General features: G+C 55.5%; 1 protein-coding gene across 2 annotated transcripts; it reads left to right on the top strand.

The window, feature by feature from the left end:
- Positions 1-273: 273 nt before the first annotated feature.
- Positions 274-15,579, top strand: SPI1 (Spi-1 proto-oncogene). Of its 2 annotated transcripts, XR_013996439.1 has the most exons (6): positions 375-489; positions 2,952-3,048; positions 13,050-13,237; positions 14,047-14,209; positions 14,660-15,071; positions 15,183-15,577. XR_013996439.1 is itself a non-coding variant. In XM_081099701.1 (5 exons), exons 1-5 carry the CDS (start codon positions 445-447, stop codon positions 14,977-14,979), a joined length of 813 nt encoding a protein of 270 aa, XP_080955827.1. In that variant the 5' UTR covers positions 274-444; the 3' UTR covers positions 14,980-15,579. The 2 variants fall into 2 exon arrangements, 1 of the variants encoding a protein (XP_080955827.1); XM_081099701.1 differs by having other exon boundaries at positions 274-489; positions 14,660-15,579.
- Positions 15,580-17,051: the final 1,472 nt, after the last annotated feature.

Here is a 17,051-nt window from a genome sequence, read left to right as displayed (position 1 = left end):
CAAAGGCCTCCCTGTGGTAGAGCTAGCCTTCCTCCCTCCCACTCTTCCTACCCACCCACCCCCCAAGGCCGCCCCTCACAGTCCCAGCTTCCTCCGGGCAGGGGGCCTGGCCCCCACAGCCTTCCAGGCCGGCCCCTGCAGCACCACCTGCCCCAGCGGCCAGAGACTTCCTGTAGCGCAAGAGATTTATGCAAACGGGCTGGGGTGGTGATGTCACCCCAAGGGGACTATCTCCCAGTGGCAGGCCCTTCGATAAAATCAGGAACTTGTGCTGGCCCTGCAATGTCAAGGGAGGGGGCTCACGCAGGGCGCCTGTAGCTCAGGGGCAGGCCCAAGCCCTGCGCCCGCGAGTCAGTCCAGCCCCTGACGGGGCTTCCCATCCCAAGGGGCTCCGCACTGGCCCCCACCGAGGCAGGGGACCGGACCGGACCAGAGCTCGGCTGGATGTTACAGGCGTGCAAAATGGAAGGGTTTCCCCTCGTCCCCCCTGTGAGTACTGGGGCTCCTCCACCAGCCCAACCTGTGGCCCTCGGGCGCCTGCCCGCAGGCTGCCCTCCAGGCTTGCTATCAGTGGGAAGTTGGCGTTTCCTCCTTGGAGCTCTGGCCTGAGAACCAGCCAGGGGGCCATTGGGTCCTCAGAGCGTGCCCTGGCGGGCTGAGGCTGGGCCCTTGTGGGGCTGTGATCGGTGGGGCCTGAACGGTTATTTATAGATGGGGCTCGGTGGCGGGCCTGAGCTCCAGGGCAGGGCACTGGGCCGAGAATGGGGAGGGCGGCGGCAGAGAGGTGGTGGGGAAGGAGATGGGGAGACTGGCATGGGGGAAGCCTTGACTGGGATAGTAAAGCCTTGAGAGCAGGCGGCAATGGGCCAGGGGCCTCGCCCTTGGCCTGGGAGCTCCTGGGGTCGAAGGCTGCTGTAAGTCTGGGTCCCCGGCGCTCGGCCTACGGCCTGGCACAGAGGACATGGTTGTTGACCGAAGGGTCTGGGCCCAAGGGCCTGAAGGTCCGCAAGAGGCCAGGCAGAGGCGGGGGCCAGGGGTGGGGCAGAGGCTAGGGCTGCCGTTAGGGCTGGGGCTAGGCTGGGGCCGGAGACATCCTGGGGCTGAGATTGGGGCTGCGTAGGACCTGGTTGAGTGTGGGATTGGAGTTAGGGCAGGGGCTGAGGCTGGGACAGACACAGACGAGGTAAAAAAGCAGTACCAGGGGACCCCAGGAGGTTCAGGGTAGCAGGCTGGGGCACCCCCCTGCTCCTGCTCTGGGTGACAGTGGCAGCCTCAGGCGGGTGTCAGACTTGGGCTCCTCTGAAAGGGTCCCTTTCCTTTTTCTCACTCCATCTCCACGCAGCAAGGGTGGGGAGCCCCGGGAAGGGCTTGGCAGGGCCTGCCCACCTGACTCAGCTTTCCCGGCCTAAAGGCAGCCCCCTCCCCTCACCTACCCCAGCCGCCCACCCCAGTGGGGCCTCAGAGCCCCAGGGAGGCACCACAGCCCTGACACCCTGCTGCCCAGCTGCCTGACGACCCAGTGCTGGGCTCCCGGCTCCCCACTGGGCCTGGCCTGACAGCACCAGCCAGCTAGCCCCCTGACCTGGCCCTGTCCCTCCCTTCCCCCTGGGACCAAGGAGGTGGGGGAGGCAGGGGAGGATGGAGGTGGCCCCAGGAAGAGTCAGTTCTGTCTCAAGAAGGTGATGGGCTCAGGGGCTTGGCCACCCTGTCTTTGACCCTTGAACTCCAATCCCTAAGCTCCAGATAGAGGGGCTGGAGGCACATCTCAGACTCCCACACCTAACCTTCACCCCTCTCCCCGTCCAGGGGCGACTGAGTGCTCCTGGGAGGGAAGGCAGGCTCCCAAGGCAGCCCTGACCCCCAACCCTAGCCCTGAGGGCCAGAGTGACTGTTGTGCAATCCTTGGGCACACGCGTCGGGCTGGGGAGAGGCCTGGTGACTGCTGGGAAGACTGTGGGTGTGCATGTCCCTGTGCCTGTGCCAGGGAGTGGGGAGGAGGAGAGGGAAGATGGGGGGGAGGAGAAGGGAGGGTGGGGGTAGGGGAGGAGGGAGAGGAGGAGGGGAAGGAGGATCCCAGGGAGGGTGTCGGAGGAGCATGGCTGAGGGGCAGTGAGAGGATCAAGGCTTGGCCATCTCATGGCCCCCAGAACCTGCCTGAGTGAGACTGTGAAATCCATCAGCTGGGCAGCCACTGGAGACCACGGTGGCCCTGAGTACGCCTGCCTGGGCCTGGGCACAGGGAGTGAGAGAATGGGGGTTGGCTGGGGGCTGGGGAGGCTGGCAGGAGGACAACGGTGAGGACAAGTGTGCAAGTGGAATGTGAGTGATTATGGGAGGACATAGGTACGAAGGTGAGTTTAAGGTGCTTGAAGGCAAGGATATGGCTACCTGTGTGAATCCGGGGACTGTGTGGGCCTCCAGGGTGAGCGTAAGTGTGTGTGTGTGTGTGTGTGTGTGTGTGTGCATGGCCACAGTGCATGTGGCTGCGAGTGACCTTCAGAGTGAGTGTGAGGGCGAGTGCGCGGGGACCTGCGGGCATGAGTTGCTGTGTGTGAGTGTGTCATAGGGACGATGCGTACGTTTGGGGGCTGTAGGTGCATCAGTGTGAGTGTCAGAGGGCAGATTTGTGAGATTGGGACACTCGGGTGTGAGTGTGAGTGTGAGTGTGAGTGTGAGTGTGTGGTGCTTGTGAAGAGGAGGGGCTGGGGGGTGAAGGGAGGCAGTCCTCTCCCCTCAGCATTTGTCTTCTTTTGACCTCTGACCTCCAGGGTCCCTGTCACTCCTGGGTCCCTGCTCCCACTCTCTGTGGCCGCCCCTAGTCCCCAGCAGAGAGAGGCCTGATGCAGCTGCTCTTTCTGGGAGGACGGTGTGGACCCTACATCCTGGGGGGCTGCAGGCCTGGCTGGGGTCTCCCCACCTGTGTGCGCGCTGACATCCTCCTTTCCCAGCAGCCATCGGAAGACCTGGTTCCCTATGACACAGAGCTGTACCAACGCCAAACGCATGAATACTACCCCTATCTCAGCAGTGATGGAGAGAGCCACAGTGGTGAGTACAGGGCCCCCTGCCCACTGCCCCAGCCCCGCCTGGGCGCGGAGTGACTCCCGGGGTCTGGAGAGAGAAAAAGAAGAAATGGCTCCCAGGACCTCTTTGGAATTCTGAGAATTGGACCATGCTAGTTCCTAAAAGCCCCACTCCACACCCACACCCACACCCACACCCCAGCCTCCATGGACTGAGCATCTACGGTGCCCAAGGCACGAGCCAGCTTCGTTTATCTTGTCCAATCCTTGTGGTCTTTTTACAAACAAGGAGACAGGCTTAGGAGGCTGGGTGATTAGGACAAGGTCGCACAGCTGGTCAGGGGAGCCCAGGTCCGTCTGCTCCGGGTCCAGTGCTTTTCCACTCTCCCCTCCCCCCAGTTTCTCCCTCCTCCTCTGTTCCTGCCGCCCCCTCACCCCGAGCTGTTGGCGCAGGCCCACGCCCTGCTGCGTGTAGCTAGCAGCGTTTCTTAACCCCTATTGGCACCTGGGACTGGATAATGCTCTGTTGTGAGGCCTGTCTGCTCACTGTTGTATAGTGAGTGGTGCCCCTCGCTTCTACCCATAGATACCAGTAGGACCACCAGTCACGCAACCAAAAGTGTCTCCACACATTGCGGAATGTTCCCCGAGGGACCGAGTAACCCCAATTTGACAATTGCTGGGCTAACGGAGGCTCTGAGGGTCCCCTTATTCAGCAGGGGCTGAAGCCCCCCCCTTTGCTGGGGTGGGGTGAGAATGGAGCCTGGGCTAGGGTGTCCTTCTGTCAGGATGTACTGCCCCCTCCTCCCCAAGGCCCAGCCTTGATCCTGGAGCAAATTCAGGGGAGGAGAGAGAGGCATTAGGTGCTGGGGAATGAGTGGGTCTTGGCCTATTGATGGGGACACTCCGGAACCAAAGGTGAGGGATCCTAGTGAATGGGTCCTCATTGGGGTTCTGAGACCTGGGCAGGCCGGACACGAGGGTGTCTGCAGCCCCAGAGGGAGAGGCCCACTGGGTGTCACAGCTGAGCAAGGTTCCACACTTGAAGGCCACCCCTGGGGGCCAGTCACACGGGTAGCTCCATTCTGCAGGCACATTGAGGGCGGCCTTACCCTGGTGGCCACACCCAGGGGTGCCACATGCGGCCAGTCCTTACTTAGGGCTCTCGTATCTGATGCCAAACCTGGTGAACAGCTCACCCGGAACCCACACCTGGAAACTATCAGAAAGACCATCCCTGGGAGCCATGTCGGGGGAGGAGGGGGTGGATGTGTCTCAAGACCACTTCAGGGGACACACAGGCTTCTTTCAGAACCCCAGGGCGGGAAAGGCTTTAAAATATCCTTCTTCATCCTTTTAAACTTATTGATAATTCTGTAAGAAATGCATCCTCCCTGTGGAAAAGCCAGGCAATCTAGAGAGAACGTCTCCTTCATTCAGCTCTACCCCCAGCTCCCCCAGCAGGATGGGTCTCGGTGAGTCAGGACCGAGGAGGTTCCTCTGGGCTTGAGGACTGGCGCCCCCTGGTGGCTCCAGGCCGCAGGACAGCTCGGGTCCAGGCGAGCTCAGGGCTGCCTGGGGCGGCTTCCAGCCTTAGGGATGCTTTTGCCTCGGGCCTGACCCCCTCTCAGTTTCACTGGGTTTGGGTGCATTTCCTTTGGGTTTTCCCTCCTTTAATGGGTAATATGGGGGTGCTGTTCATATATTTAGAAATGAGCTAGGCCTGGGGCTGGGCTGATGGAGGGAGTGCTTTAGACAAAGCCTGTTCCTACCTGGCTCAGTGCCCTGCCCGATCCCTTATATCTGGGAAGTGACTCCCGGTTCGATGCCTGCGCACCCTGTGTGGGTCATGAAGGCCCAGTGTCTTCAGAGATTCCTCCACGTCCCCACGTGCCCACGTGCCCACGTCCCCATGTCCCCACGTGCCCAGTGCCCCAGCGCCCCCTCCTCCAGGCATCTGACCTGGCCCTTCCTGATACCTGTGGGAAGGTCTTGTCTGAAGGCTCAAGAGAGAGACAGCCCCACACCCTCCCCGAGTTCCTACATGTTCCTTGGTCTAGGTCAGTGGTCGGCAAACTGCGGCTCGCGAGCCACATGCGGCTCTTTGGCCCCTTGAGTGTGGCTCTTCCTAAGCCTTAGGAGTTCCCTAATTAAGTTAATAACAGTGTACCTACCTATATAGTTTAAGTTTAAAAAATCTGGCTCTCAAAAGAAATTTCAATCGTCGTACTGTTGATATTTGGCTCTGTTGACTAATGAGTTTGCCGACCACTGGCCTAGGTGTTAGGCAGTGAGGCTCAGTGAAAAGGCACCGGGCCGGCCCGAGTCTCGTCCAGGGCCCATCACTCAGTGTGTCACCTTGGAGAAAGTGGCTCCATCTCTGAGCCCTGTTTCCTCATTTATAAAACTGGGAGCATGAAAATACCGCATGGAGTTGTGACGATTAAACAAGGTGATGCAGGTGAATATGTGAGCTCATGTACTGAGCACCAGGCCCAGTAAACTTCCAGGACACGTAGGGTAGCTTTGCTGCGTCCCCCAGGCAGCTGGAGAGCAGGAGGAGTACAGAGGGTCCTGGGACAGATCAACCAGCCCAGTCACCCAACACTTACTGTCCCACCCACTTGTCCACACACCCACCCAATAGCCTCTGATTGTACCCACGCACCAGACACTGTTCTAGGCACTGGAGGCTCCAGGGAGTGAGATAGACAAGGCCGCTCCTCCCATGGAGCTGTATTCCAGGGAGGGAGACAGTCAGCCAGCAGATAAGCAGACACGGAGTCCTAAGTTCCATGAAGAGCAGAGCGATGCATGTGGCACCTCTACGCTGGGCTACTGTAACCTGGGTGGTCAGGGAGGGCCCCCGAGGAAGTGAGTGTTGAGTGACACCTGGGTGAAGAGAAGGAAGGTGGGTGCAAAGGCAGGTGGGGGCTGGGCGTCCCGGGCAAAGGGCCAGAGTGGCTGTGAGCACCGGGTGGGGGGTGGGGGGTGGAGATAAAAGGTAGGCAGGGTCTGCAGGGGGCAGACTGCACAGGGCCTGAGCGCCAGGGTGGGAGTTTGAATTTTATCCTACAAAAATACAGCCATTGGAGGTTTTGAGTAGGAAAATGACATGATCTGAATAACCTTCTGTGTGTGTGTGTGTGTGTGTTTGGCGAAATTCTAAATAAATTTTAACGTTTGAATTATTAAAATAACAATTACTCATTGCAAAAATCTAAAAAAATGAAAAGTATAACAGTATATCAAGTAAAATATTTCTCTCTTCCCAATCTTACTCCCCACTGATAGCATCCTCAGTCCATACTCACAGACGTTTTATTCTACATATATAATTCTGTATGTTTGTAAATATTTGCTATACATGTGTGTAGTCTATTCATTCAAAAATGGAATTGTGCTATCAAACTGCTCTGCTATTTACCATTTTTTTACTTAAACTTGTAGACATTCCTTCATGACCTCCATAGCATATCAGAAACAGATTAAAGATAATTTTTCCAGCCCTGGCCGGTGTGGCTCCATTGGTTGCACATCATCCTGTGCACTGAAAGATTGCCGGTTCAATTCCTGGTCAGGGCACATGCCCGGGTTTCAGGCTTGATCCCCAGTAGGGGGCGTGCAGGAGGCAGCTGTGTTTCACGTTCACATCGATGTTTCTCTCCCTCTCCCTTCCTCTCTCTAAAAATCATTTTAAAAAATCATTTTCCAGTCTATTACAGTGCTATGTACATGTATGCATGCAGATTTGAAATAGAACACAGAACAATATTCCTGTGTTCATTTACAAACATTTATTGAATGCTTCCTATATGTTAGATAGAGCTGAATCTAGCTTGATCTATTCACCTGTACTATAAAAGATGAGAAGTTGCCCTAACCGGTTTGGCTCAGTGGATGGAGCGTCGGCCTGCGGACTGAAGGGTCCCAGGTTTGATTCCGGCCAAGGGCATGTACCTTGGTTGCAGGCACATCCCCAGTAGGGGGTGTGCAGGAGGCAGCTGATCAGTGTTTCTAACTGTTTATCCCTCTCCCTTCCTCTCTGTAAGAAATCGATCAAATATGTTTTTTCAAAAAAAGATGAGAAGTTGGCTTTCTAGTCATTCACAATACACACACACACACTTCTCCACACATACCAAGATAAGTGTATAGCAACTTTTTCTTTTTTTTCTAGTTTTGTTAATTAATTGACATATAACACTGTATATATTTAAGGTATACAGCATAATGACCTCATGCATATTTATGCTTATATATATTATATATATAAACTTGATTAGCATTAGTTTAATTAACGTCATCACCTTGTATAGTCACAACAAATTTTTTTCCTTGTGATGAGGACTTCTAGCAACTTTAAACATCCCATACATCAGTGTCAACTGTAGTCATCATGTTGTACATTACATCCCCAGGACTTACTCCTCTTATAACTGGAAGTGTATGCCTTTGACCACCTTCCGTCAATTCCCCACCCACCACCCCATCCCCTGCCTCTGGCAACCACAAATCTGATCTCTGTTTCTATGAGTTGTTTTTTGTTTGTTTGTTTGTTTGTTTTTAAGATTCCGCGTGTAAGTGAGATCATACAGTAGTTGCCTTTCCCTGTGCAGTAACTTCTGTTGAATGTATCTGAATTTCCCACTATTATGACCATGTGACTATTACGGCTGAGCCCCCTGGCGTACTTTGCCTGTATGTTCTCCTCCCCGTGTTTCTCAGGGGCAGTGCAGCGAGGAGAGAAGAGCCCTCATTCTGGGACTAGGTTGCTGGGGGGCACACCCCACCTCTCCATCACTCTCTGGGGTGACCCTGGGCAGGATACTTCACCTCTCTGCGCCTCAACTTTCTCTTCTACTTCACGGGGTTGCTGTGAAGATTGAGTCATTGTATGTAAAACGCTCAGGACAGTGAATGTTATTCTATAAGGATTTGCTCATCGTATCAGTCTAGTTTCCTAAGAAGGGGGTGGGCAAGGTTTTGTGGTTGTTTGTTTTACCTCGAATCTTTAATCTGTGCTTTCACTTGATTAATGACAGCGCAGCTGTGTATAGAAATCTGGGTTAAAAATCATTTTTTCTCCTTAGAAATTTGAAAGCCTGCCCTAGCCGGTTTGGCTCAGTGGATAGAGAGTTGGCCTGTGGATGAAAGCATCCTGGGTTCGATTCTGGCCAAGGGCACATGCCCGGGTTGAGGGCATGATCCCCCCCAGTAGGGGGAAGCCAATCAGTGATTCTCTCGTCATTGATGTTTCTATCTCTCCCTTCCTCTCTGAAATCAATTACAAACATATATATATATATATATTTTTTAAAGAAATTTGAAAGCGTTTCTCTACTGTCTTCTGGTTACCAGAGTTTTCTTAGGAAGCCGGATGCCTTTCCACATCCTCTTTTTTTTAAAAAATGTAACCTATTGTTTGTTTATTTTTTGTTGGTTTAGTTTTGTTTGGAAGTTTATAGTATCTTTTCCCAATATCTAGTGGGTCCACTGAAAAAGCTTTTAAGAAGCTTTCTTTGGCTGCTGTGTGGAGAGTAGATGGAGAGGAGGCAGGCACAGGCAGGAAACTGTTGGAATAATCCAGACAAGAGATGACGGGGGCTCGGACGAGGGTGCTGGCTGTAGAGACAGGCAGGAGTGGATAGATTCAGGATAGATTTTTGAAGGCAGGGCTCATAGAATTCGCTGTTTGTTAGATTATTTTTTAATTGTGCTGAAATACACACAATATAAAATGTATCATCCTGACCATATTTAAGTGTGCAGTTCAGTAGCACCATGCACACTCACACTGCTGGGCGACTGTCACCATCACCCCACTCCAGAACTCTTTCCTCTTGTCAGACTGGAACTCTGCCCCCATAAATGCTAACTCCCCATTTCCCCCTCCCCTCAGCCCTTGGTAACCACCAGTCCACTTTCTGTTTCTCTACATGAGGTACCACATATGAGTGAAATCATACAGTATTTCTCCTCTCGTGTCTGGCTTATGTCATTCAGCATAACGTCCTCAATGTCCATGCTGCAGCCTGTGTCAGAATTTCTTTCCTTTTCAGGGCTGAATGCTATTCCACTGCCTATATGTACTCCATTTGGCTTATCCATTCCTCTGTCGTGGGCACCTGGGTTGCTTTAGCTATTGTGGATAATGCTGCTGTGAACATGGGGGTACAAACACTGCTCCCAATCCCTGCTTCCAAGTTCTGTTGGAGTTATATTCAGAAGTGGAACTTCTGCATCACATGGTAATTGTATTTTTATCTTTTCGAGGAACCATCATACTGTTTTCCACAGTGGCTGTGTCATTGCACATTCCCACCAGCAGCGCACAAGTGTTCCAGTTTCTCCACATCCTCACCAACACTAGTCATTTTCTGTTTTGGGATGATAGCTGCCCTCCTGGGTTTGATAGGATTTGCTATTTGTGATGGGGTTGGTAAAGGAAACAGAGTTCCAAGTATGACTCCTTCTCTCCATCCATCCATCCATCCATCCATCCATCCATCCATCTTCCCGTATGCTCTTTCATAGCACTAACCATAACGTGTTTATTCATGCATCGATTTCATCATCCACTCATTCACCTTTCCAATCGTCCTTCCCTCCACCTACCAAACCCTCCATCCATCTCCCACTGACTTATCCATCCAATAGCTCTATGGAAGCATCGTGAAACCTCAAGCACATTGCTAGGTGCTGTGGGGTGACTACGATTCAGGTCCTTTCAGATTTGTCTTTGCAACACGGGAAATAGCTGAAGCCTAATAACTAAGATCCCAGGGAGAGAGTGACAAGTAGCATGGGGCCTGGAGCTCTCTACTCTAAGCCATCTCTGAAGAATTTGCAGGAGGCTGGCCTTCATGAGCCCAGTGATCTGTGATTTACTGAGAAGGTTGCTTCTCAGCTCCTGCTTTCTTAATTCCTCATCTCCCTCCTCTGTCTTGCTCTTACTTCTGCTCCCCTGGGGGAGCCCTGGCTTCAGGCTGGGATTTCTCTTCTGAGGAGATAAGGTCAACTAAATGACACTTAAGGCTTGAGTTTTTTGTGTGTGGGGTTGTTTTAAATTTCCTTTTTTTGTTTTGTTTTGTTTGTCCTGGTTACATACAGGTATTACTGCAACCAAAAACCTGAGTAAGAATAGGGATGTGTGGATAGGACTTTGGTCCCAGATTGGGAGCTGGTTTAGAGGGAGGAAATGAAAGATTTAGATGAATGGGTTATTGCTGACTGGATGGATGACAGATGGATAATGGGAGGATGCATGGATGCATGGATGTTTGAATGACAGATGGATGGATGTTTGGATGGGTGGATGGATCATGGATAGATAATGGTTGGATGAAGAATGGATGATGGATGAGGGGTGGATGATGGTAGACCAGGTGGGTAAGAGCAGTCAGTAAAGTCTGTCCCCCTGGTAGGAGTGGTAGGAGTTCAGTCCCGTGGAGTCATACACAGGGAGGTTTGGATGAAGGTCGACTGTGACCTGCTTTGGGAAATGCTGGCCTCAGGCTGGGACCACCAGAGTGAATGCATCTTCACCTCGGGCAGCAGAAGGCAGAAATGGGGAGGGCCAGGAGCGGGGCCAGAGGGGGATTTACAGCTCCAGTACTTTCTGGATCTCCCTAACTCACAGCGAGGTGAACGTGCAAATGCAGTGTTGTTTTGTCTTCCCGTTGGGTTTAGTAATTTTGTGGAGGAAAGTCAGAGAGTTCTTAAGAGAATAGGATTCATTCACACATTCAGGAAACGTTTGCCGAGTGCCTGCTGGGTCCAGGCACGGGGAATGCGGAGCTGAATAAAAGCAGTCACTGCCACCCTGGGTCGTGCTGGGGCCCCACTCCAGCCTCTGGGGGGCGTGACAGCGGGGGCCCCTAAAACCTTTTCTCAGGGCCATTGACTAAGGTGACAGGAGCAGAGGGAAGAGGACGAAATAAATATATATATTGAAGCACCTGCCTTTTGCTCAAGTGCTAATCTGGGCTCTTTAAATAAACTAGTAACAGTAGTGATAATAATAGAGGTTTGTGTGTGCCAGGTTCTGGTCGAAGCACTTTGCAGGCTCATTTAATCCTCACCACAAGCCTAGGAGGTGGGTGTAATGATTAGCCCCATCTTACAGGTGAGGAGACTGAGGCTTGGGGAGGTGCAGAGACCTGAGCATGTCACACAGTGGTAAATGGCAGAGTCAGAATTTGAACCCAGGTCTGCTGACTCCCGGATCATGTATGTCTCCCCTCTATGTTATGCGGCCTCATAGAGGTGGGAGTCTGGACGGAGGAATGAGTTCACACGTGAATGGGACGCCAGTTAACTACCCAGCCGGGTCTCCCGCGTGTAGCATGGGGAATGAGAGGCTCAGGGTCACATGGCAAAGCCACCACAGAGCCCCCAAACACATGCCATTTCTCAGGGATGCGTGAGTGGGTATATGCTTGCGCGAGAGAGAACAAGAACGAGGGAGACAAACCGACAGGCAGGCAGGCACACATCACACACACAGGCGCACCTGGGCCGGCGGTGGTCCCCCTGCAGGGCCTTGTGCTTGTCCCAGAGACGCTGCCCTAGCCTAGCGTCCCACACACCCTATGAGAAAATCCCTCTTGTCGCTCTATCACCACACCTTCTTCTGGACCCCGAAATGTACCCAGGAAATCCTCAGACATGCGGCAGTTTTTGTTCTTGGAAAAGGTGCCCAGAGGAACCATGGTGAAGACCTGTATGAGTCCCAAAACAGGGCTGCCAGTGGCATGTGACTGTTCCCCAAACTCGAGTCCACCCCGCCGCAGACTGAAAGCAGCCGTGGGGGAGTTTCCAGGAAAGCCTCAGCTCCTAGTAACCTCGCAGGAACACAGATACAGCTGCCCGAGGGCTTGGCTTTGCAGGGGCAGCACCGTGAGTCCGGAGTGGTTCTGCATGTGAAGAATGCCAGCCCTGTGACTCTGCAGTGACACACCTTGGCCATGTGACAAGGCTGGGTGCATGTGACTGTGGGCAGCCAGTCGGCTCAGGAACCACTGGGAGGTCTTAACTCCCAGCCTCCTCGGGAGCCGGGCGTTTTACAAATGTGAACTCATGGGTAATCTCCTGACAACTATTATCCCCCTTTTAGAGGTGAGTCAACTGAGGCCAGAAAGGTCCATGCCTGAGCCCACACAGGAATTACATGTCAGAACCAAGATGCAGACTCTGGCTCAAAGCCTGTGTCCCTGTGGCCGCCCGGGGAGGCAGGAGAGAAGTGTGGTTGAGAATGCAGACTTCGCTTCAGCCCTGGGTCCTGGCTCTGCCCGAGACAAGGCGCTTGACCATGGGCACGCTGTGCGTGTAGCCTCTCCAAGCCTCAGGGTCCTCATCTATAAAGTGCGATTGTCAAATACAAGCTGGTGGTTAGATGGCTGATGTCGCTTGTAGCTCAGCCTGGCCCGTGGTAATTGCCCCATAAGACCTGGCATTCTTTTTATTGGTTAAAAATGTTTTTATTGATTTTTTTTTGAGAGAGAGAGGAAGGGAGAGGGAGGGGGAGAGAGAGAGAGAGAGAGAGAGAGAGAGAGAGAGAGAGAGAGAGAGAAACATCAATGTGAAGAGAAACATCTATTTGTGAGAGAGAAACATCGAAGACATCGATTGGTTGCCTCCCACACACACCCTGACCAGGGACTGAACCCACAACTGGGCATGTGCCCTGACCAGGAATCAAACCAGCGACCTTTGGGTACACGGGACAATGTTCAACCACCTGAGCCACATTGGCCAGGGATATTGATTATTTGTAGAGAGAGAAAGCAAGGGAAAGAGAGAGAGAAATATTGACTTGTTCCACTTATCTATGCATTCATTGGTTGCTTCTCGTATGTGCCCTGACTGGGGATTGAACCCACAACCTTGGCATATGGGGATGGTGCTCTAACCAGCGGAGCTACCCGGCCGGGCCGGCCTGGCATTCTTATTTGTTAAACCATTCTGACCTTTTCCTGCCGGGCCCACCCGGCTCACCGCCGGCGGCCTGGCTGTGCCCCGCAGACCACTACTGGGACTTCCACCCGCACCACGTGCACAGCGAGTTCGAGAGCTTTGCGGAGAACCACTTCACGGAGCTGCAGAGCGTGCAGCCCCCGCAGCTGCAGCAGCTCTACCGCCACATGGAGCTGGAGCAGATGCACGTGCTGGACACCCCCATGGCGCCCGCCCACGCCGGCCTCGGCCACCAGGTGCGTGCGGCCTGACCCCCGCAGGCGCCCGAGGCTGGTGGGGAGGCCCAGCTTCACAGGAAGCTGACACAGGCTCTTACTCAACTCGGCTTCCTGCCCCACAGTGCCAACGGCGGCCGGAGCCCCAACGGCTCCTCCTGGCCCTCGGCTGACCTCATGACCCCACGCCCCTTATCTCCTCTCTCCCACGATGGACAGAGTCCAGATAATTCCCCGCCCGCCCACCACACACTGATCCACTCGACCCTGACGGCCTTGTCAGAGGCCTCCCTGACCCTCACTGGCTGCAACCCTCGTTCACTGGGCCCCGAGGGACCTGGCATCCATGTCACTGACCTGTGCGGACCCCTACTGGCCCTCCCTCTCCTCACTGGCCCTGCTTCCTGACCCTCGTCAGCCCCCCAGCCCTAATCCCCGTCAGTGACCTCCACTAACCTCTGCCTCCCCTCACTGCCCTCCACGGCGCTTTCACTCACTCATCATCGTTCACTCGGGCGCTCTGCACCCCCACTTCTTGCCCAGGCCACTGCTAGTCCACACGGTACCTTCGTGTGTGTGAGAAAAAAGGGCCCCTTTCCTGGGTCACTGAGCCCTGAACCAGGGGGTCCAGCTGGACGGGATTTCCCGACCTGCGCCCGGTGTGCGGTGACCCTGCCTGTAACCTGATTGACCGCCACTGTCCCCAACCTTCTTCCAAACCTCTCTGGGCCCTGCTGGCCTCCCGCCCTCAGCACTTCTCTCACTCCGTGACCCCTGCCTTGCAGCCCTGAGCTCCCGATGTCCCTCCCTGACCTCAGCTCTCTTTCCAGGTCTCCTACCTACCCCGCATGTGCCTCCCGTACCCCTCCCTGTCCCCGGCCCAGCCCAGCACGGATGAGGAGGAGGGCGAGCGGCAGAGTCCCCCACTGGAGGTGTCCGATGGGGAGGCCGATGGCCTGGAGCCAGGGCCGGGCCTCCTGCACGGGGAAACAGGTAGGGGGCCCCGCCCCAGCCCCATTCTGGCCATATCTGCCCCATGCCCACTCCAGCCGAGGCTGACTGCGAGTCATACCGCAGAGCTGAGTGTGTGAACATTTGCCAGTGTGTGTGTTCCTGTGTATCTTGTGGGAGCATCTGTGACCGTCTGTATCTGTGTGTGTGTGTGTGTGTGTGTGTGTGTGTCTGTGAGCACGTGTGCATGAGAGCTGAGTACGCAGCTGCTCTGTGCCTGGGCGTGGACGGGTGTGTGTGCATCTGCACCCCTCTGTGCTGTGTGGGAGTGGGTGGGAGTGGGAGTGTGTGTGCCAGGCATAGGGTGGGGGAGCTGGTTCCCCTGTGGGCCTCCCCGAATCCCGTCCTTCCCCACATAGAACTCCCAGGGGCCCCTTTCTGGGTGGTGGGCACGGGTCCCGTGCTGGGGCGCTGACCACCCCCCGCCCACAGGCAGCAAGAAGAAGATCCGCCTGTACCAGTTCCTGCTCGACCTGCTTCGCAGTGGGGACATGAAGGACAGCATCTGGTGGGTGGACAAGGACAAGGGCACCTTCCAGTTCTCGTCCAAGCACAAGGAGGCGCTGGCGCACCGCTGGGGCATCCAGAAGGGCAACCGGAAGAAGATGACCTACCAGAAGATGGCCCGCGCCCTGCGCAACTACGGCAAGACGGGCGAGGTCAAGAAGGTCAAGAAGAAGCTGACCTACCAGTTCAGCGGGGAGGTGCTGGGCCGCGGGGCCATGGCCGAGCGGCGCCACCCGCCCCACTGAGCCCCGGCGAGTGACCCGACCCGCTGGGCCCACCAGGCCTCCCTGCTGGCCATAGCATTAACCCCTCACCCGGCCCGGACACAGGGAGGGAAGCTCCCAGGGGCCAGGGCAGGACTGTGGTGGGCCAGGCGCGCCTCACCTCCCACTCCCTCCTCCTCCAGGCCCAACCCACATCCCTGCTTCGCCTCCCACCAGGACCCCAGCCCTGGCCCCAAAAGGCACCTGGGGGGTCTGACCCCTGGAGACCGTCAGCCTGGATTAGTGCCGCCAGGTGCTGCCTTGAGAGTCGAAGCCATCAGACCTGTGTACATTACCCACCCTGTAAGCACCTCTCCCTTCTCACACCTCTGTCCCATCAGCTTCCTCAAGAAACTTGCAGCACAAAGAGTTTCTTTTAAAATGGATTGTCTGCCCCCCCCCACCCCCACTCCCACCCCCATGATCTCTCCTTTTCCCATTTATGTATCGGCATTTTCTAAGGACACCCAGTGCTCAGATGCTGGGGATGTGAGGACACAGGGATCAGCCTGGAGTTAGAGCTGTGGACAGAATGAGTCCTCAGTTCTTATTAGGGAAATAAATCATTGCAAAACTCTCCACACCTGGCAAATGGTTTTTAAAAAAAGCCTCAGTGAGGCTTAAACTCATAATCCTTGGGTTATGCCCCCGGTGGTGGTGGTGATAACTGTGGCCATTTATTACATGTCAGCCTTGGGACGCGGGGCCCAATATCACCCCAGGGTACAGACTGGGAAACAGAAGCTCACAGAGGTCAAATACTTTGTTGAAGGTCACACAGCTGGCGAGGGCCGCAGGCCCATGGAGCGCCAGGTGAGCAGCCAGGTCAGTGTGAGGGAGGAGGCTTCACGCGTCCGGAATGGGGTACAGTTCGGCAAGGTGACCCCACGCGGCCAGTGGGACACAGAGCGTCTGCCGGGACCCGTGTGAGCAGGACCCCTTGGGTGGACTCAGTGTGTTGTGTCTCTGGCTTCCAGGCCACAGCGGGGGAGGAACAGCCGAGGGGGTCGGGGGGTCTCTGAGCTTCTTGCTGCCGACTGCCCAGTAGCAAGAAGTGGCGGCCGCCGGCCGGGAGTGAGGCGACTCCCCGCAGCAGCCTGCAGGCCGCAGGGAACCCAGATTCTGGGGCCAGCTGTGCTGGGCAGACACCCCGCATGCCTCCGCACCCCGTGACACTCCCTACGCCGCCGCCAAGCCCTGAGAGAGGGTCAGGGGCGCGCAGGCCTGCGATGCGGCTGAAAAGTGGTTTAAATGGCAGAAAAGAATGGATTTCTGTGTTCGCAGGGATGTGAGTTCCCACCACGGGGGGCACGTGGCCTTTCCCGACCTCATGGTCAGCCTCGCTAGGGCATCACGTGTAACCTGCTCCTTTCACGTATGTGTAGATATGTGTAGATATGTATATACAAAGGGAGCAGAGAGGCCCTGTGAGCTGCACCCAGGGCCCCACAGCACGAAGCCAGCCAGGCCCTGAGTTGTGATGCCCGGGGTCAAATAGTAGGAGCACACAGTCCCTCCGCATTTCCCACACACCCGGCCCTGCTCCGGCGTCTCCGTAGGTAAACCCACGGCGCGCACGGAACAGGCCCAGGCGGCGGGTGCTGCCGTCACCGCCCCACGTTACCCGCGAGGAGACTAAGGCCCTGGGAGGGGAAGGGAGTGGCGGTGGCAGGACTCAGGGCGGCCCCAGGGTCTGTGTGGGGAACCCCCACCCGTACCGCCCAGCGAGGATGCGCATTCGATCCACCCACCCCAGGGCCGTGGGCCCAGCTCACTCCCACGGCACCGTGTGCCCGTCAGATGGACATACAGGCAGGGCTTGGGGTTCCCCTGAGGTTCACTGAGGATGTGGGGGGGCAGAGCCATCATCTTGGGCTGGTGGGGGAAGGGACAGCCAGGAACAACACGGCCCCACCTTCTCCTGAGAGCCCTGCTCTCTGGAATTTGTCTATATTTAGCAGGTAGCTGGGAAGGAGGCAGATAAGGGGGCCCTGGGGAGGGGGAGGCCCCTTATATAGTGGGGGACGGGTCCCTGCCCAGATCCTCTTCGGGTG

This window comes from Myotis nattereri (genome assembly GCF_964212035.1).
Source record: "Myotis nattereri genome assembly, chromosome: 9".
NCBI lineage: Eukaryota > Metazoa > Chordata > Mammalia > Chiroptera > Vespertilionidae > Myotis > Myotis nattereri.
Note: the sequence above shows the minus strand (reverse complement) of the source record. Positions and strands in the feature narration are given on the sequence as shown.

What these genes read in the sequence shown, in the direction of transcription:
- SPI1 (XM_081099701.1), top strand. Translation starts at nt 445, where the DNA reads ATGTTACAGGCGTGCAAAATGGAAGGGTTTCCCCTCGTCCCCCCT. An exon ending in GGTTTCCCCTCGTCCCCCCT is followed by an intron (nt 490 to 2,951) that starts GTGAGTACTGGG and finishes CTTTCCCAGCAG; the next exon opens with CCATCGGAAGACCTGGTTCC. An exon ending in TGATGGAGAGAGCCACAGTG is followed by an intron (nt 3,049 to 13,049) that starts GTGAGTACAGGG and finishes TGTGCCCCGCAG; the next exon opens with ACCACTACTGGGACTTCCAC.